This window comes from Protobothrops mucrosquamatus, unplaced genomic scaffold, assembly GCF_001527695.2.
Source record: "Protobothrops mucrosquamatus isolate PMUCROS unplaced genomic scaffold, P.Mucros_1.0 scaffold1336, whole genome shotgun sequence".
Classification (NCBI taxonomy): domain Eukaryota; kingdom Metazoa; phylum Chordata; class Lepidosauria; order Squamata; family Viperidae; genus Protobothrops; species Protobothrops mucrosquamatus.
Genome location: NW_015387534.1, coordinates 99,049 through 120,816, shown reverse-complemented (window position 1 = coordinate 120,816; position 21,768 = coordinate 99,049). Strand labels below are relative to the sequence as shown.

At 33.0% G+C, this 21,768-nt stretch overlaps 2 protein-coding genes across 2 annotated transcripts in view; both read right to left on the bottom strand.

Annotated features, from left to right (window-relative positions):
- Positions 1-540: 540 nt before the first annotated feature.
- ABHD10 (abhydrolase domain containing 10) lies at positions 541-7,380 on the bottom strand. The gene is made up of 5 exons (XM_015821467.1): positions 7,247-7,380; positions 5,364-5,547; positions 3,701-3,812; positions 2,733-2,870; positions 541-1,182 (listed from the first exon to the last, which is right to left on the bottom strand). The coding sequence occupies exons 1-5, from the start codon at positions 7,344-7,346 to the stop codon at positions 847-849; spliced, it is 870 nt and encodes a 289-aa protein (XP_015676953.1). The 5' UTR covers positions 7,347-7,380; the 3' UTR covers positions 541-846.
- A 2,367-nt stretch (positions 7,381-9,747) lies between these two features.
- Positions 9,748-21,768, bottom strand: part of PHLDB2 (pleckstrin homology like domain family B member 2) — a 53,305-nt gene continuing 41,284 nt past the window's right edge. The window contains exons 15-20 of the mRNA XM_029285140.1: positions 18,561-18,768; positions 17,639-17,729; positions 15,892-16,038; positions 15,039-15,258; positions 13,972-14,057; positions 9,748-12,481 (exon numbers count right to left, since the gene is read on the bottom strand). Coding sequence (XP_029140973.1) covers positions 12,341-12,481; positions 13,972-14,057; positions 15,039-15,258; positions 15,892-16,038; positions 17,639-17,729; positions 18,561-18,768 — 893 coding nt within the window. The 3' untranslated portion in view covers positions 9,748-12,340. The remainder of the gene's footprint in view (positions 12,482-13,971; positions 14,058-15,038; positions 15,259-15,891; positions 16,039-17,638; positions 17,730-18,560; positions 18,769-21,768) is intronic.

Genomic DNA, 21,768 nt, shown 5'->3' with positions numbered 1-21,768 from the left:
GTGATTTAGAACATTTTACAACATATAAAATACACCCATACCCACACACACACACATCTGCATTTCAAACACTGGTCAGAGTCCTTAAAAAACTATGTGCTTAGGTAAATTCTATTTGCAATACTTAGCAACAAGATATCTACAGACTTCACTAAAATCTATAGAAATAGTTCTGCTTAGGTTGTAAGGTTATCAAAGAAATTTGTGTTATTGAAAGTTACTTCTTCGATGCAAATTGTAACCAAATTGTTTCATAAATGTCTATTTCCTGAAAAGAACCAGTATTTCAAAGCAAACTGTCTTGAGTAAAGGTAAAAAGTAGGAACATAGAAATAAAAATTAATACATTATTTCAATTAATTCAATACACCCTAGTTTTTAATATTTTTAATATTTCCCAATGCTAAAAAATACCCAGTTGTATGTGTATACACATATACACTCATAATAAATAATTTTAGCTAAAATTCTAATATGCACAACTTATATTTTACAAATCAGTTGGAAGAACAGTATAGTTTGTATTTATTTAAGGTATAAAAAGGAAAATAAGTCATACTGCACCCAAAGATAGAAAGCATATTATTTATTGACATTAATATACCAGAGTACAAAATATTAGAATTGCATATTGCATAAAGATAGTGATGATCTGTGTGTAGTAAAATGTGGTTAACAGTAGCATTTCTTCACATTTTATTACTTGTGCAAATGCAGCATTGAAGAAATAACTATTTACAGAAAAAATAATAATTTTAAAGCTCCAGCTTGTTCTAGTTGAGCAATCTCCCTTTTGAATTTTCTGTTCTAGAACCATATGTAAACTTATGTACAACACAATTCATGTTAAGTACTTAGCTGCTCAATTAAATCTTCCACAGTATACACAATAACTTTGATATCATCTTTCTCTTTCATCCGATGTAGGCCAGATTTGCGGAGAATAATATCCACATCTCCACTGACAATATTCTCTGCAAGTTTCATAGAAATCTGCCATGGAATATCTTCATCCTTTAAGCCATGAATAAGTCTTACAGGACACTTAATAGGTAGTGGACTGCTCAACACACAGTGATTTTCTGCTTCCTGAATGAGTTCATATGGCACAGAGTAAAATCCTTCTTCACTGTGTTTGGTTGGGACTTTCCATACACCCTTTTCTTCTATTTCTTTTTTTGCCTAAGATGTTAAACATGTGTAAGGTTGATATATTGGAAAGAAAGGCAAAAGTACAGGAGTGGCATGCTATAAAGGATAGATGGTAACATTTTGTAAATTAGTGCTTTGAGCCTTAGAAGCCAATCCCCAAGCAACCATTTTACAAAAGTACCCACAAAATCTTCTCAAATTTATCATATCTTGGGTGAAAATATATGAACATCCCTTTTACAAAATACATTATCCATAGTACCTACTGAAGTTCCAAACAATATTCAAAACATACCTATGCACATTGTATGAAAATCCTTTAATTTGAATATTTCTTAGCATGAATAACTGATCAATTTCTCTTTATGAAAGAGGGTTTTGGTTCATATAAGATATTATTTAATATAAACTCTAGAAGACCTATTAGACCTATCACAAAGCTATCTATACTGAATATCACCTCTCAGCAACTAAGGACTTATTTATTTAAATATCTGGCTGCTTATTTATTCCTCAATGTTTACAGCAAGAAAAACACAATAAAAATATAAAAGCCAATGAAACACATGCAAACCATAAAAGCAGGAAATATGCCAGTAATCAATTATTTCCCAAAGGCCCACAGAACAGCTGTTTTTTTTTTAACATTTTCTGGAAAGCAAAAAATGAGGGTGTCAATCTAATCTAGAGAGGACATAATATGGGGACTGAAATTGAAAAAAAATTGCACAAATGTGTGGTCCCCTTTCACAGATTTGCATTAAATCAAGCTGCTAGGAACATTAGGCTCCATCCTAATGACACGACTGGCTCTACTGCTCTTTTAAGGCTCACAAAAACATCCCTTCTTCCAATGAAGTGTTCTATTTCTCTGGTTTGTCAAGACAGCCAAAAGGGGCATATATAAACCTCCCAAATAATGGAACTTATATAAGAGAGAGAAGCCTTTTTGTTTCATTAGAGTCCACTTGTTGAAAAAATAAGCAGATAATATTGCAGGGTGTTGCTCCAGGAACTATATCAAATTCCGTCCATGAAGAGCAAGTTTACATTGAATCTAAGAGCTTTATCAGAAAAACGTTCCATAAACTGGTCACATTTTTTTTCTGCTCAACCTTTCCTAACAAGCTTTAAATCATCATATTTTATCTTTTATTTACTGGCTTAGATTTTTTCATTGACATTACACCAATTCAATCCTTTGGGTCCTCACCTGAATCTATATAATGAAAAGCAAAGAATGATTGTAGTAAAAATTAATCTTGATTAGTTGAAATGAGATGAAATTTAGTGAACTCCGAAGCAATGTGAAGCGACAGTTCTTGGCCTAGCTATTCTCAACTTGGTTTGTTGTGATAACCCTAAATTACTTCAGTTAACTAAGTATTCTTAAAGGGGGATTTTTAAAACATTACCACATATACTTTACGTAATAAAAGATTATTATTCTTCCTAATTCTCAAGTAGTACTCATTTCTCCAACTGACATCACCATCTATTGCAGGTCCTTAACTAGGATTGTATATTCAAGAAACACGAGGATATTTGCACTTGAATACCAAATCTATATTGGTTCTTACCTCTAAAGGAAGTTGTTGAAAAGTGGATACAATATGGTCTGCAGCTACAGCTATTCCAACTAGTGCAGCTACTTTTTCTGGACGCGCAATTGCAGCATGAAGCATTAACCATCCACCCAAACTGGAACCAACTAAAATCTTAACATAAAAACAGTAATAGCCCTTTTGTTACAGAAATAGCTCACAGACATATACATCAGTATAATAATAAAGCAAAATAATAAGATAAATGATAAAATGATATTTTGATGCGAACTATTTTAAGGAGATTTTGATTATGTGTTATCAAATCATTTTTGACTCCTAGAGACACACAAAAGAAATGTAATGAAAAAAAATAAAATTAACTCAAGACTCCATGATTTGTTCTTCATGTAAGCAAAAATTGCATAGTACCATGACATTCATTCATCTATGCTTGGCTCATTTGGAGATAACCAATAGCAGAGTAGTTAAACCTGAACTTGCAGTTCTAAGGCTCTTATTATTTAGCATAGTTTCAAATTTTTCTGACTGTATTCTCAAAGCAGTTTGATTTAAAAGGCAATTTTGTAGAGACGTATTATAAGCAACAATAACCATCAATCAAAAGTTAATTTTATCAAAGTATTTTACAAATCAAAACTATATTTTGTAGGATTACACAGTGATCCAGGTTCAAGAGAAATAAAGTGATCTGGATTGTATGAAAGTATCTACATTCCACTGTCATATTCCTTAAAGAATATGTCTCACTTCCTAGGCTTAAGTAGAAGCATTGTTTGATTTAAACTAGGAATGCTAAGAAATGCTATGAGTAAGCTTAGGCAAGTTCTGAACACCTTTTCTCTTTGAAGTATGGATAGTTGAACAGGCTTTATACCAGCGTGTCTAAAACAGCAGCTATGAATATATTCATCTGTTTTCAACAAAAAAAAAGTAAAAGTTGAGGAAACATTATGCTTTGTTTAAAAATAAAGCTAGTCAACCTGTGGTCCCTCTGTGAGTTCATCCAGTATTGAAAGCACATCTTTCCGCCACTTTCCTAAAGTACACTCTTTTACACTGCCTTCTGAACTTCCACAGCCTCTGTAATCAAACCTGTGAAATTAATTTAAAAAAAAGTCCAAATAAAGTTAGGGTTTTACAAGAAGCCCTCAATGGGGCTACCAAATAGTTATCAAAATAAAAGTGTTGTAATTTCTGTTTATACAAGATTTGAAACAGAAATATTCTTGACCATTCTGATGCTAGGTCCATACTTACAACTGAAGTACGTATCTGATTATTCTTTCACCACCCTTCTTAGTACTATCAATCATATTATCTCTTGGAACATACGGTTGATATGTGGAATCTGTTGTTATGCAAGTCCCAGTCCTAACTGGCTGAATGTTTTCTTACAGTGGTAATATACGGCTTGACCTCTTGGCTGGTTTTGTCAGGGCCCTAGTTTGCATCTATGGTTTATGTTGTGTATACTGGAGATAATTTGACATTTAAATTCTGGTTTGTTTTAATATGTAAATAACATCTAAACTTTGCACTCTCTCTTTTAAAGAAGATATGAAATCCTAAACCACTGAAAGACTAAATATAGGTGAAGGATTAAATGCAGGTAAATAAATGGAAGTTCAGTTCTATCAAAACAGAAATAGTTCTGACAAGCAGATGAAGAATTTTACCAAAAAGAAGTACAACAACTTGCTCTGGAGTAATGTTTCTGAAACTTCTGGGAATACTTATAGATCCAGTACTGCTCCTAGAAGATTACATTTCATCAGTGGCCAGAAATGCTTATGTTGTATATCTATCTTTTTGGAAATGATTATTACAGTAATTCATGCCTTTATAATTTCTTATTTGGATGGCTATGTGTTTCATGTTATGCAGTCCCTGATAGGACTTTAAAAACTAAAGATAGCATAAAATGCAGGGTCTAATAAAAATATCAAGTTTACTATTATTAATCTCCTTAATTATAGTTGCCCACTCCAACAGACTCTGGGTATTTCATAAAATCTAAAACCAAGTTAAAAAAATGAAAGCAGGCAAAACAAAATAGCTTAGATTAAAAATAGCCATTAAAATACAGTGTGACAGCCTTCCTTGCTACCAAAAACACTGACCCCACAGCCAAGTTTTAAGCTCTTTTCAGAACCTCAGAAGAGTGGATGCTATCTGTACATCTGGGGGACTACTACTCCAAAGGGAGGGCCAATAACAAAGAGGGCAAGCTTTCTAGGTTCCACAAAATGGCAACAAAGGACTTTGCTCAGAATTTGCTCGCTCTGTCTGAATGTATCAAGTGAGCAGAAACAATGGAAGAGAGATAGTCCTTTGGACATCCAGGCCCTTGTTGATCCTACTTTTATACTTCACTGTTATCATTGCTAGAGACCTATTATATGCCACACTTTCCATTGATGATAGGTTTGGATAGCAGAAAATAAGTTACCAGTTCCACTTTAGAGGGGTCATATTACACTAGTTTCTTGCCAATTTAATGAGTGGATTTTCATGCTTGTGTTTCTTATAATTATTGCTAATTTATATATAACATAAAAGTTACCCGACAAGTAGCAAATAAGATTTATAAATTTAACAAGGCAACAATTTAGAAAATCATATATAAATTAATTAGTTACATACCTTACAAAAGCATGACCAACAGATTTGCAGAAATCTTCTAATGCAAGTGCCTTTACACCATTCATATTTGAAAAAATACCTGGCAAGAAGACAACCCCTGGATTCTTGCCTTTCAGCTTATTATAAGCTAGTTTGGGTTGATCAGACCGGTTAAGCAAAACGTGTGATGATTTCTGTTTACAACCTAAAGAAATTTTTTTGCATATTTTATTCATATTTTAGTGACAGTACTAAAATAATTTTTATGCAAGTAAAAAAGAAACTGACACTGATTAAATTCACATATTAAGGTGAGATTCACAACCTTTAGATATGGAGTCACTACACAAAGTTTGGGACCTATTTTGGGATCCCAAACACTTTGAAATGACATGGTTGAATCTAGGAAATTTTGAGAAAACGATTCTGGTTCATAACAATTTATCAATTTTATATGATGTCCAACTCCAAGTTTTACAATTTCCACCTATTTCGCTCTTTCACAAATCTCCACATAGTGCATTTATGGGAGGAAATTCATGGGCTAATGTCTGGCTTGAAACTATGTATATGTGTTTATAAATATATATTTTTAAAAAATCTTTAAAATGTTTGGAGGGAGTTAAAAACTACTTAACCAGCACCCTCTCGCTCATCACAGAAAGAAAAAGGTCAGAACTGCTTTGGTACAAATCCTAACAAGTCACAAAATTAATCAAATGTGGAATCTACCAAATAACACTATGTAATAGAAGATCTGTGAATGTCCAATAATCTTTTGCCACAAACTAAAAGCTAACCAATTCACAATAATGAGGTATATCTTAGTAAGTGAACCTGAGTTACTGATTTACGAGTCTACATAAAAACACAATTCACATACTTAAAAGTTTATTTATTTCAATGGTTGAGGCAAAAACAGGAATAAAAAATCTATTTTTTATGAAACCATGATTTAAATTTTTAACACTTAACATGCAAAGGATGGAACTATAATTTCAGATGAGAAAATAAAAACAGTGATTTGTAATAGTTTTACAATGTATTTGTAAACTATTTTCCAAGGTTGCAGGGTTTTACAAGGGAAGGGATATGGTGGTGACTTATGATAGATAGCTCCTTCCAACTTCAACCTTTTATCTTCCCTTCTGGAAATATAATTATCTGATCACCTTCAGCAAATGTGACCACAATAACTGGCTATTCTAAATATTGCAGTCAAATACATCCGAAAGCCCTTCATTCAATAAACAGGCTTACAGCACTCAAAGTATATGTATTACTGATTTTTATTGTTAACAATAAAATAGCCTAGATAGCGCGGGTAGACTCAGACTTACAGTAACTGCACAACGTAATTCAACATTATTCACGTATCTGGGCAGCATGTCTATATATAATATTTATTGATTAGCCCTTGGGCCATATCAAAGTGCAAAGTTCCAATAACAAATCATTACCAAAGTCTAATAAAAGCAATTTAAAATAAAATTTGATAAAATACAGTTTAAAATGGAACTAGAATAATATATTGCACGTCTATATAATTACTTTATGCACACACAAAAACAGCACTCTTTTAACGTTTTCAATATTGGAGATTCCGCGCGATTAAAGGAGATTAAAAGGATATGTAGATTCGATTAAACAAAGTTACTAAACCAAGCTTGGGAAAAAGGCTGTTTGTGATTTTTTGGGGGGAAGCCACTGCGACAGAAGGAAAATAGCATATATTCTTTGCCACTGATGTGTAAAAGACACGTGCATTTTCGTTTAGGTGCTAATCAGGCATCAATCGTATCCTGATCTTAATTACAACTTGGCGTTAAGTAGATGGCTGCCCTTTACTCTATTCGGCCGGCGGGACGAAGCAGGATCTCAAGGACAGGCCACTCCGCACTTACCCAGCAAATGAGGGAAGCCTAAGCCTGTCTTATGGGCGAGAGATGCACCCCATTTCTGCTTGCCCCGCGAAAATACTCTCGTAACGCCCACTACTGCCATGTCCCTCCTGCCCGACGGCGGAACTGGCACACGCCTTTTCCTTCGGCTGCTTTGCCAGGGAGAGAGCATGCCCAGAAGGAAGGCGAGGCAGCGTCAATTAGGTATGCGCATGCGCCAACTGGATACCGCTCTTGCTATAGAACAGCGAAAACCGCTTTTGTCTCTATGGTGCGTATCTCTATGAGCCTCAAGCCCGGTTTCTCTATGATAGATCTTCCAAGTGAAAGATTTATACATTTAGGCTGACGAGTCTGTTCTTTGCAAAGTTTACTGGTGGATTGGTTGTTTACTTTCGATTTTTCTTTCCTTCTTGTTTTTTTAGTAAAACTAACAGCTGAACACTAAGGACCCCTCATTTATACATTCATCCGATGAAGCGTGCTTTGAGAACTGGATTTAAAAATTAGTCTGAAGACAGTGATCTATGTTGCTTCGATAGACTAATGCTTTGAAAACGTTAAGTAAAACAACATGATGTGAAATGTATTACTAATACATACATTATTATTTTGCTGTGTTAGTGTATAGAGGGGGGGAAATCAAAAGAAGTCTGATAGCACCTTTTTCAACTAGCAAATTGTTAGAGCATTTCAGTAGTCCAGGACAGGGCTTTTCAACCAGTGGTACGGGTACCATCTGTGGTACATTGGCACCTGGCAGGTGGTACGCAACCATCCTAGAAAAGTAGCGGGGGAGGGGAATGAGCTGAACGGTGGCAGCACCGCACAAGCCTGAGTGAGAGATGGCTGGAGCTGCAGGGCTGTCAGGGCTCAGTGGAAGCGCCAGGATCAGCGCCAGGCTCCAGCTGGAGCTCGGCGCTGATCCTGGTGCTTCTGCTGAGCCCAGAAGAAGCGCTGATCAGCTGGAATGTTGCAGCATCTCCAGGGTCTTGTGATTTACGTTCAGATGCTTGGCAACTGATTCATATTTATGACGGTCACAGTGTCCCAGGGTCATGTGAAGTGACCAAAACCTGCTGCAACCAACCAGCAGACGGGGGGAATAAAAACCAAACACCCCCCCACCCCACCCCACCCCAGCTGCCAATCCTCAACAGAAATGCTCACAACAATGAAAACCTCCAACAGGAGGAAGAGTGCCGCCGGGTGGGCAGGCAGGTGTCTTACTCGGCTGTGCCTTGTGGGGCACTTTTTCAGTGCCATTGTAACTTCAAACAGTCACTAAGCAAACTGTTGTAAGTCGAGGACTATCTGTACTTTATCACTTCTTTCCTTCTTTTTGGGTCATCAAATTTTTGACGCCTTGTAGGCGACTGGTGGTACTTGGATATTGCCATATCCTAAAAATGGTACAATGGGTGAAAAGGTTGAAAAGCCCTGGTCCAGGACATTCCGATTAGAGACTTGTTTCTGAAGAGTCAAAAGTGACTTAAACCTTTCCTTGAATGAGATGTTGAATTCATATGCATCAATTGATTCACGCAAGTTCAGAAAGTTTCACTAAACACAGTAGATTATAAAAACACTGTAATTATTGATAAGGTAGTTGTATTGTATCTCACTTGTAAATCTGCATAACTACCCTATCTTCCTCTTTTTTCCCTCATCTCACTATTTATATCAAATGCACTCAATGCATTTAATGAACTGCAATTTCACATTTAATAAAATTTGTTAGTTGGAAAAAGTGCTATCTAACTTGACTGAAGGAAGAAAAAAAAATCCAATGTGATGTTCACCACTAGGAGGCAACACACAAGTCATTTCATCCTTTACTGAGACTTTCCAGTCGCAGGCAGCCAGATGTTATTCTATGGGGCTCAATCCTAGCATGAATTAAACTCCCAGACCTCTACAATTTAGATATACAGCCCATTAGTTTTCAGAGATCTCCAGGTTTTGGTACTCCAAAAGGATATTTTTTTTTGTAATTGGAAAAAAAATTAAATTGAAATTAAGGAATGTATTCAAAATACCAGTTTGTATCTATATCTAAAAAGTCTCTATTCTGTAAAAATTAGATGACATGTTCTATTGCTAAATAGTTCAGATTTAATAATAAATTTAATAACTGAATTAATTTTGTACACATTTTTTAAATTTACTATGTGGATTTTCTCTGTAACCATACCTGCCATCTGGAATGAGCTTCCTCCAAGATACAAACAACCCCCTCGTTGCTGGTACTTGGAGGCTCTTTTCCCACCCCATTGCCCCCATTATGAATTGTTCCGCTATCGTTTTTGTATTGGTTTTGTCCTTTTTCTGTTGTTTTTAAAGAAATGTGAAACACTGAGAGTTGGGCTGCATATAAATTTAATAAGTTATTACTATGTACAATAATTATTTAATAAAAGCCAACCTTGAAATGAGATCAGATGGCAGTGCACCTTCAACTAACCTAAAGTGGTTCAACTGCTTCTATTATCATAGATATTTAGGACCGAGCTGCTCATTATGTAACTGCATTAACAGCTACAGTGAAATCTCAGAGCTCTAGCATTTTATACCAATTAGGTTTCCAGAAAAATTTGAGAAATCAGACACAGAATATGAAAATGTTTTTAACATTTATTTAAATGTTGCCATTACAACATGCAAGATACAAAAAAAATAGAAAACCTGTAAAATTTATATAGAAGTAAAATTAAAATATTCAGTAGAAACAGTGGCATTAATTTCTGGAATTTATCTTTTAACATTGGTGAAACAAAATTTTCAAGCTCCTTTTCCTTCAGAAGACATAAAATAAGTTGTTTTTCTTTTTGGTTTTTTTAATAGATCTAGATGAATTGTGAGTAGAATAAAATTCTGGAAGCAATTCACCTTGCTATTGATACAAACTTAATTTTGATGGATTTCAATTGGCTTCCTTTAATAAGAACTAAATTTGAATTAAACTTAATGCCTTTTTCTCTGGAGAACAAAAACACAAGTAAATACCAGTAAGTTAAATAACATATTTTTACACAGTGTATATACAATTAAGGTTTAATACTTCTTTATTTATTTGCATTGAATTAAAAGAAAAACAACATTAAACCCTGATTCAACAATTTAAATGCTCATTTCTATGTGATTTTTCATGTAAATGCATCTGAAAAAATGTGGCATCTCTGAACTACTGTAATCATGCTACTTGGCATCACACACTATAATAAATTCAGTATATTTCAATAACTATTTCTGAAAGTGGCTTATTTATAATTTCCTTAAGGAGGTTTAAGATTTTTAGTTTAGTGCACTGAAAATATGGCATGTATACGATCAAAATATTAAAAGGCAACATCAAATACAAACATGATTCAAAATCCAAACTTCATCTGAATACAGTATTTAAAGAACATAAAATTATTTTAAATGAAAATGATCTTTAAGGAATATATAATCTTAAGAACATAACATGGTGATCCCTTGAATGCATAAAAGTTTTTAAACTTGGTAGATATATGCTCCAGACCATCAATTAGTTGACCCATTGAGTCTGAAATCACAAGTCTTAGTGATTTAGCCCAGTATTATCCCCTCTGACAGCAGTTTGGTAAGATTTCAAAGAGATCTTATCGATTATCTTTCTTATAATCAGTACTAAATAATTTTTTGATCAGAGGTACCTGATCCTGATCCTGGAAGTATCTGCATAATGCATTTACTCTGTTATTGAATTATGGTCCCCATATCATTTCTTCAGACCCGTAAGGAACAGAAAGAAGGATTCACTGTAAGTGAAATGCTGTGATAGTTTCCTCAGTACGTTTGTGAAACAATTTTTCTATGTGAACACCATAAAGAGTGATCTAGAATATGAAATCTGAAGCATAGCATTAAAATGAATGTGTAATGGAATTGTTGCTATTTTGTTTATGATGTAAAATAAGTTTTCATGGCTTCTATTCAGACACCTATCAAACTAGCTGCAAAATATGACTCTGTGCCAAAAAGAAATGCTTCATCATCAATGGAAATTTAATTCAGAAAAAAATTGAAGACTTTTCTTCATGACTGATCTTAAGTACACTATATCCTAAGAAATTCTTCACATTATAATTTATAAGCCAACTTAGACTGAGAAAATATTCAACTACATTAAAATATTTATTTTATATGGAAAAGTTGTGAATATAATTTCCAAAGACTTGTAATTTTATGCACAAAAATCATGTTATTTGGGGAAGTCCTTACAAGGTTATGATTTTTTTAATTATGGTTCTTAATTCTACTAAGCTGTAACTGGTGAACTCTTGTGAAGAGGTTGTAATTTGCTAAGAAAATAAGCCAACAGCCTCAGTAGAAACGCAGACATGATTGCTCACTATAGTTTTTTATCTGATTCTATCTTCTAAAAAGAAAGCTAAAATATCTAAAGATATCATTTTTGTTAACATTCAAGCTAACAACGAGCATTTCGAAGATACAGATAGAAAGATTTTAAAACACTAGCATATAAAAAAGAATTTTAAAACTGTTCTATTACATAAAATTAAATCTCAACACACTGTATAAATCTTTGGTTGTGTTTTAAGATAAAAACACTGCAAACAGTAGTTTAAATTTGCTATAAAATACTTGTAAGGAAAAGAACATAAAATTGTTCATATACCCTGTACATTAAATATAGAAGCATCATATCTTTTGCTTTCACTTCTTAATACAAAATACTATAGCAACACTGTTAACCTAATGACATTTATTCCATAAGGAAAGTTCTGCATGGTAGAATTTGTAAGAAAATGCCACAGAAATTGGCTTATGGCTATCCAGTTATTCATTTTTGGAGGGTTATTTATCTTTTAAGTAGAGGGTTTTTTTTGTCTATTATATCAAAAACAAATGAATCTAAAAAATAAAGTCAGTCCACCAGAATTTCATTCTCCCTTACATATGATGTATTTCCTTTTGAAATATAAGATTAGGTCTACTGATAGAATTTTATACATGTGACTTGTCAAATATGACCATATATGGCTTTGCACCCTCACAAACACAGCTATTATTGCATTATGCCCTATTGTTGAAACTTTGCACTACATTTAACTACAACATGAAGTGTGTGTAACCTTCTGCTCCTGTAACTATTACATCCATCCATATTCGCATAGCTTCTGGTGATGGGGCCACCATGTAATATATTCTGTCATGAGTTTTAACGCTGAAGGTAAGCAATGGATTAGGACTCTGGAAAGAAAGTAGAAGTTTATATAATTATTAATATTATACATTCTGAAACAGATGAAAATCTAATACGTGAATATTACATATTTTATTCTTTTTCTTGCATAGCTGTGAAATAAACAATGTAGCTGGATTGAAATATAAATTGAAGGGTTAATTTTATATGCCATTTTCATTACTAATTATTTATTTAATTATAACAGAATTAAAATTTATTTTATTAAATTAAAAATTATTTTAATCCTGACTGTTCTCTTAGGAATGTGGCTACTGGCAGTCAACAAACACACTCTTGTCTCACATACAGAGACACACACAAATACAAATACATGTGACATATAATGTGTCATATAAACATACCCTACACTATTTGTATTGTTTATCTGTTTAGCTTTTCTTTCTATATACTGTTGGTTATTTTGTGGTGAGGGATTGATTTAAAATCAAAACTCTCTTATTTTGGGTGAAAAGAGAAGATGTCTCAACATTATTGGTTATGTAGGCTGTGAGTTGTATTTCTGCAACACCTAGAGGCTGCACAGATTTTATACATTTTAGATTCCAAACTAGGATTTTGAACAGATTTCAGATGAAAACATAATACTTTTCCAGTGATGGTGAACCTATGATATATGTGTCAGATGACACGCCATGCCATTTTATGATGACACGCAAGGCCTCCAAACCCTCTGAGAGGGCCTTGCTCTCACACAATGTCTAAAGCGTCTGAAAATTATGCAAACATTCTTGCACAATTTTCTGATGCTCCAGGGGTCCCATGAGAATAGGGCCTTCTCGCATGACTTTCAGAAGGTCCAGAGAAGAGAATCTGGAGGAGAGAAGAGTCTGGAAAGGGGAGATGCCTCTTTTGTCCAGGGTGGGGGTGGGGTGTGTGTGATATACCAATAGAGTCAAATTGTGCATTTTCTCAATTTTTGATACACTGAGCTCAAACATCACTGCACATTTGTGTAGTGGAATACTAGTTCTCTATTGTACTGCATTTATTGTAGTAGCTGAAAAACTCTACATGTAGGTAGGGAAGCAAAAAAACTAGCACAAAACCATGATCTCTATAAACTGTCAAATCAGAATGTGCATAAGATCTATAGTCTCTTTTTTGAACAGAATATTGCCTGTTTCATTACAGTAAAAAGACTTATACAATGTAAGCATAATCATGTGAACTTGATCCAAATATAATATTTATTTGTAAAATAATTTTATTTTCAAAGGAAAGATGTCTGAAATTAATGGCAAGAAATTAATGACATTTAAAATTTAGGAGTTTCTTAGCATCTGGATAGTACACTTTAAAGGACTTATTAGTGTCCCTCTATTCTCCCTTATATTTTCCTACACTGTTCTTCAAACCATCAGCTTTTTATATTAAGTGGCCTTTTCTATTGTAAGTTGTATACAATAATTAGTGTGTATTTCATGTAAACATTAAAATATGTTTCAAGAAAAGCAAGATAAACATCTTTTCTTACCTTGCAAGCATTCTTTAAATGATCGTAATATACTTCTTCAATGGCTTGGAAATAAATTACTCCTTTTAATTTAGTTTCATGTTTGTCTAGAGTAAAATAAAAAAAAATGGGTTGAGACATCATAGAGATTGCAGTTTAACATTAAGACCTCTATTTAATTTAAAATAAACTGCTGTTTTATTTGGTTATCAATTTGATTTGACAATACATTATCACATCGGAACATCAGTGAGGCATATTCCTAGTAAGTTATAGTATTTCTTATCTGGAACACGTATTTACTGTGTCCTAAGATTGATCTATCATTCAGTCAACCAATCAATGTATCAGTCAGTCTATCTGCCTGTACTTGGTTCCAAAAATTATTGACCATTTGGTACAAAGCTGCATTTTTTAATTTCTCTATCTCAAATATAGTTGAAATATTAGTTAGAGTGACTGAAAGGTGGAAAAAGCCATTATTAATCTCTAAGAGAGATAGCATAGGAACAAAAGTCAGTCACACAAATTGTATTTTTCTTAGGCTACACCTGCTTTGGCATTCCTTGCTGTTAAGCCTCCTGTATCCTCCTTGCCAATGTTATTGGTTTGTTATGATATCAACTAATGTAAACTGCACAATGCAGGATAGTCAATTACAGAAAGCAAGCAGAAAAAAGGTCCTCTCATATTTCAAGTTGAACTTGAAATAGTCCTAATTTTCTAGCCAAAAACCTGCATATGATTCCAAATACTGATAACTTGTAACAAAAAATCTTAGAAAACAAGAAGTGACCAGGTCCTTAATTTGAAGAATACCGATTCATAGCTTATGCATATAAGTTCATCAGTTTTGATTCCATCTATGCACACAGTTATACTGGGCATTTCTTTGCTTCTAGAGATCCAGCATATGAGGAAAATATGCTAATTCTAATCTTTAATGTAATTCCAAGATGTAAGCATACAACACTGGCAAGCAATAAAACGAACATTTTTAAGCTACAAAAATAATAGAATTTATGCATTTAATAAACCTAATACAGCAACAGGAAAAATGCCATGTCAAAACTGAGGCCGTAACTCACCTGCATAATAAGAAAATGTTCTCTTGTTTCTATCAAACACAAACCATCGTTTTTTCCATGTTTTAATCTTCCCTCCCATCTTAACAAGAAAGCCTCGGCAAGTCTTCTCAGTGAGTGAGACATGGTAACAAGTCTCTACATTGTGGCCAGCTGTCTCTATGTGGCCACGCAGATCAAAATCTTCCTTTCTGACTGGCAAATAACGGGTCAGGGGACGAGACTAAAATAAAGGTACAATTAATATTAAAAATGTTATTAACATTTTCTGTTTTCATTGTTATAATTAGTCCACTTTTTTCATACATCTCATAAATGCATGGCAATAAATTCTTCCCTTTTAGGATAAGAAAAATTATGCAAAGTGGAGAAAAAAAGATGGGTGTTCTTAAAGACCCCATTTCAACTGCATTTAGCTTAGGTTTCTCCCGACATCTCCCCTTCCTATTTCATCTAGAAAAAAAATGAGAAGTATGGTCTATATACAGAGCCATTTTAGCTTATATTTAACAAATGTACAATCCTCACAACAGACAGCACACTATTCGCTAATTTATTATCTACATTTGCACATTTTTCTTAAAAAATCCATTTTCCCATCTTTTCAGGGTAGAATTCATCTATTTGCTCTAAATTTTCATCAGTTGTATAGAACCTTCATTGTTAACTCTAGTTTTTTTTTAAATAAAAATAGGTATGCTGGTCTTTGATAAGTTTAGCATGTTTTCCAGTGTAGACTTGGTCTTTCTAATTAGGTCTTTCTAACGTTGGTCCAACAAAATGATCTATTAATGTACATGAACTACTTCTCTTCCTTCAAACAGCTGTATTTTCTCTATTCCAAGATATTACATACCTGGCTTCTCTGTTTTTCACGTATCTTAACTTCTTTTTCAATTAGTTTTTGTCGCTGACTAGTTTCTTCTTGTAACCTTTTTTCTAACTGTTCTCTGCGATGCTTTTCTTCTTCTAGTGCCTTTTTTTTGGCTTCCATTTCTCGTTCCTAAAGGAATACAGCAGCATAACATAAATGAATACGCTCCGCTTTTTAAAAAATGCATAGTTTTAACACAAGTTGATCTAATGTAAATGTACTGTTTGCTAATCCACCTTCCAGTTTCTGAGCTCCGGTAAGTGGGAATGAGTGAAAGTGGTAAGATTTGGATGATTATTGCCTGTGTCTTTCTGTATATATGCATGTCTCCCATCTCCTTTCTTATTGTGTGGAGTGGGGTTTTCTTGCTTCAGCTTGGAGCAAGGCACCGATTTTCATTTATTTTAACCTGATAAAAATGAGGGCAATCATGGTTTGTCTTTGACACAGTAAAAACACATAAGACTATAGAAAATATTAGCCAACATCTGAAACACAAATGTTGGAATGGTTTTGCCCCAATCATCAAGTTTTACTTCTGCAAACATTTTTGGGAATCATTGGATACCAATTATAAAATCTATTGAGATGTTCATTTTTAAAAGCTATTGACATTGTAGTTTAAATACAAAGATAAACACTGGATGGATCTATGGTACAATTAAGGCCATATCTACGTGTATAATACTCAGATTTGCAACTACCATTAGGCATTACAGATAGCCATCAAAAATTTGATTTGGGAGCTTTGATAATACATAGTTTGCACTCTCCTTATAATGAAATTACACAAAAGGACTCAATAAAAATAGTTCTTAAAGGAGATTTAAGTTTAATATATTCATGTTCAGTATCAATGTTGTATTAAGTCAGATTATTTAAAGACTTCCAAATATAGTGGAAGTTACTGTTCCTCTTAAAACATTATCCAAATTTAGTGTCCTGAATATTTTGACTTGTCAGGGGCCGCTGGATTTCTTCTCTAAAATGTATGCAAGTTGCTAGGTAGGGGCAGTTGTGTTGGTTCAGAAAAGTAGACTCAACATTTATTTGTTTAATTGTTATATTTATGTTACATTTACTTTTTGTAAGACAGAAGTTTTCAAATTATATTGATGGGTTTATAGGAAAGATTAATGGCAAAAACATTTTGTTAAATTTCATTTGAATGCAAGCAATTTTCTGTCACTAGAATTTTCCAGGGATTCCAGGATTTTTCTTTACCTCTTTTTTGTAATTAACACAGATTCAAAAAGCTTCAAAACCCCTGTTCTAAAGAGTTCAAGACAAGGTAAAAAGTATTGTCTCTCCTTTTTATTCTCAAAACAACTTTATACAGTAGGTTGCACTGACCGAAAGTCATAATGACTTGAATCTCTCTGATTCCAATCCAGTAATCCAACCACTCTACCAAATAGGAGATTGATACATTTTCTACAATGCACAATGTGGTTATATATATCTCTCTTAGGCCACATGCTTTATCATTCATGTGATTATCTCAAGCAAAAGCTTAATTTGCATATTTTACCAGACCAAATCTGGACCATATTGCATATTTCTTATTAATCTGTAATAAATAAACCTCAGTAACTATACTTTTAAATCTGTGTTGGCTGATCATATTGCAATTAATTACAATGCAAATGAAAATATACTAATTTCAAAATCTAGTGAACACACAACTTCAAACATGGAGTATCTTTGACCTTTCTATGTACATCATTACCCTGGATTCAAGCAATCGTGTCTTCTCAGCATGAGCTTGTTTTAAAAGTCTTTCCATCTCTTCTATTCTTGCCACATTTGCAGTGCTGGCACTGTAATAAAAACCAGCAATAACAACTGAAATTTTTGATAAAACATTTCAATTCATTAAAAATATATTTCTAGGCTTTTTATTGTTTTCTATCCATTTCCTTCACAGTGGAATTACTGATCAAAAGGGATTGCTTAGCCAACCGTTTTTCTCCACACATGTACAAAAAAAGCAAAGAACAAATCAACAAAAATACCTTTAAAAAGTGCAAAAATGCAGAACAATTTTTGTCAGATTAATCTGAGAGTCAACATGGGTGTTCACATACACCAGGATTCTACTTATGAGACAACATGATCTCAGAAGCTTTCAAGGAAATCAATACTATAGATAAAATGCAGTTTCCAGCAAAATCATCATTAAGAATACAGTTTGTGCTAAATTTTAAGTTAAATTATTAGTTATGTATTATTATTTATTACTCTTCAGCTAAAAAGACTTCCTACCATTGAAATCATACACAGGAAAACGCAACACAGAATAAGAGATGGAAGGAAGGGAAAAATACTAGTACTTAAAGCGATTTATATTGCAACAATAAGTCAAGATGGAAACATTTCCATCTTGATGAAATGGCTGCTAGCTAACAATTGATGAAATACCAGAATTAATTGGTCATTAAATAGGCAAAAGAGAGGTAACATTCCTAATTTCCTATCTTTTCAATTACATTAACTAATTCTCCGTATTGACTGGGTATTTCTAAAACTAAAATGTTTTTGCTAAGATCCACAAAACTACATTTTAATAAATTCATATTTAATAATCAAATATACTTGCTTGTTTAATTATTGTGTATTTTCTGGAAAAATTAAACATTGCCACAATGTACCTGGAAATATTATCTGGGGAACAGGCAGATATACTTGTCTCCATGCTGTCCGAGCTATCTAAACTAAGGGTGTCAAAGGTGTGGTCTTTCAGGTTAGAATTAGGATAATGAAAGGTATTCAGATACACATTTGATTCTGAGGCAGTTCTGCTGTAGAATTCAGGAGACTTCTGGCTTTGATCTTCACGGAGATGCTGATGGTTATAACCTAGAAAAAGAAGGAAAATGTTGATTTATATTTTATAATAGGACTAAATAAAATAAGATGGATTAATACAGCATTGATAGTGAACACAAATACATTAAACTCAATCTGTTTTAAGAGCCATTTTTATTGAATTTTATGACTAGATTTGAAACAATGGTCATTAAAAACCAGATACACATTCTATTTTAGATACTGGAAATTTGGCTAATAAGGATTCTCATAAGAAAAACCCAGAACTCTATTCTCAATGTGTGTATGCATATAATGAAATCTTTCTTCTCTCTGCTTCCTTGATTCAGCCCAGGATATTATTTCATGCTATGTAAAATTAAAATAAACTGATCTATATCTACAGTATATCTATCTATCTATCTATCTATCTATCTATCTATCTATCTATCTATCTATCTATCTATCTATCTATCTATCTATCTATCTATCTATCTATCTATCTATCTATCTATCTATCTATCTATCTATCTATCTATCTATCTATCTATCTATCTATCTATCTATCCACACAAACACTCACACATTTATTTTATGTTACATAGCATGTGGTGGCGGACAACTTTGAAATAATACTTGAAACAAAGAAGCAGAGAGAAAAAAATTCTGTACAGTTTTATAACTTTTATTACTCTAAAACTGTAGAACTGCAGGGGGGGGAAGCTAACAGGTCATTTAAAGAGAGGATCTAGTATTATTATTTTTTATATATCTGTAAGGTTGCAATGTGAATCACTATTCTACTGGACATCTGTAACATCCAATTTTCAAAAGTATTTTGCTTCTGATAAGGGAGTTTTCATTTAAATAACTTTGATAATGTTGAATAGGCTTGTGTCCCTTGAATTTAAGTGATGTTTTAAAAAACATAGTAGGAAAATAATATCCATTGTATACTTGGACAACAATTCTTTAAATTGTATATTTTAGGAAGTAGTGACATGTCTAATACTGATTCAGAAAACTACTAAATTTGCTGGCAGAAGATATTTGGGTAAGCAAAATTATTTTAGAGTTTGACAAACGGAATGAAGTTCACCCTTTTAATTTTTATTTAATCTGCAATCCTAGCTAAGATAAATATTCATATATTATGTCCTGCTAAAATATGAATGGATTTGCTAAAAGAAAAGATTTTAACATTAGCACGACAATGAAAAACTCAAAATAATGTCTCAATTCAATATTAATTCAAGGCAAAATTGTTTTGCAAAAATAAAAAAAAACTAAGTTGAGTTAATTGACAGTAGTATAATAATAAGCAGAAAAAATAGTTGTCAGAAATATTGAAATTAAAATAGAAACCTGTTATATTATTGTTATTAATAACAGAGCAGAACAGAGTTGAAATCATACAAAAAAGTGCAAACCAAACCAAAGAACATAGTCAAGAGTCCATTTTTGTTTATGGTGGATTAGAGATGCTTTTTATATGCTAATAGAAATAATTTAAAATAGTTTTGCCAATCCAGAGAATCAGTAGTTGCCATTGCAGCTGGTTCTTCTACATGTATGGTTGCCTTTCATGTTATCATTTATATTTTTAGGAAAACATGGGAAAAAGATGAGTCAATGAAATGAGGAGAAAGCCTACAGTATCTTTGTGCGCTATAGTGGTAATAAGAAAATTCATTTTTCCTTCCACAAGGCTATAACAGGTCTCATAGGAGAACTTTCTTTTTGTTTAGATAGCCAAACATGAATTTGTCTTCTGCAAATTAATGTTGGAAGAGAACCAAATTTCTAAATCAGACAGATAAGATAGATAGATAGATAGATAGATAGATAGATAGATAGAGAGAGAGAGAGAGAGAGAGAGAGAGAGAGAGAGAGAGAGAGAGACAGACAGACAGACAGACAGACAGACAGCTCACTACAAATCTATGCTACTTTTATTCTATGCCAGGCTATATTTCCAATTGTGTGCATATTATATATTTATATCTTGTGTTCAAAATTAAGCAAATATTGAGTTTATTAATCAGCGTCGGCATTTTCATGAAAAAAATATTGGTTATTATATAGATGTCAATATTTTTGTGCTGTCAGACTAAGCCACAATTGTTTAGATTTGTCAACCTATTTTTCAAGACCTAGCTGCATTCTGTGAACCTGGCTTGTTCTATCTGCAAATCCAAACTAGATTAATTAACATAAACCTGAAGAGTTTGCTTGTACGCTGTCTTTACATTATACCCAAATGATTAATAAATACAGGCAGAAAAGAGCAGGGGGTTTCAACTGATCTAGCTTCAATACTGGATTCATTATCTTCAAACATATCAGGAATATGAATCTACTGAATAAATGCTGTCATTGGAATTCTGATGGCATCAATCTCCACAGGTTCCTCCACTGCAGTAACCCTCTCTGTCTCCACAGATTTGAGGGAAAAGCCTGTGGGCATAGTCTTGTTTTCCATCTTATGACATTCTTAATATATATGACAGTATGTATGATTTAAACATGAGATTGTTTAAATCCTAATACCTTTCTTAAGTTTTTGAGTGGAATAGGACATTCAAAATTTCCACACATATTGATTCTGAACAACTTGACAGTGTCCCCTCTGCCATTAGTAATGTAAATCAAGCATATAACACCACAGAAAATGTTTTTCATACCTTTTTTGCTTTTACCTGATTTTAATGACACAAACAGTGGAAAGGAAAAAAATAATTATTTTAAAATATTAAATAATTCTTTAAAACCAAATATTCTTACTGAGATGCACAAATTAAACAAATATAGAAAGAAATGTTAATTGTAGAAATGGAACTTGGGGAAAAAGGTTGACAATTTCTCTTATCACAGATTTTTTCTTCAACATATTTTGGATTACAGTCTTTATCAAAACATGTGATTTCATTAAACATATTTTAGATACTGAATATAGGTTTTCTAAGAGTTAAAGTCGCCTCTATAGGGAGTACACATAATAAATTAAATTAGAAAAATTCAACTAAAGTAGGCCTTGATTTACGACCACAA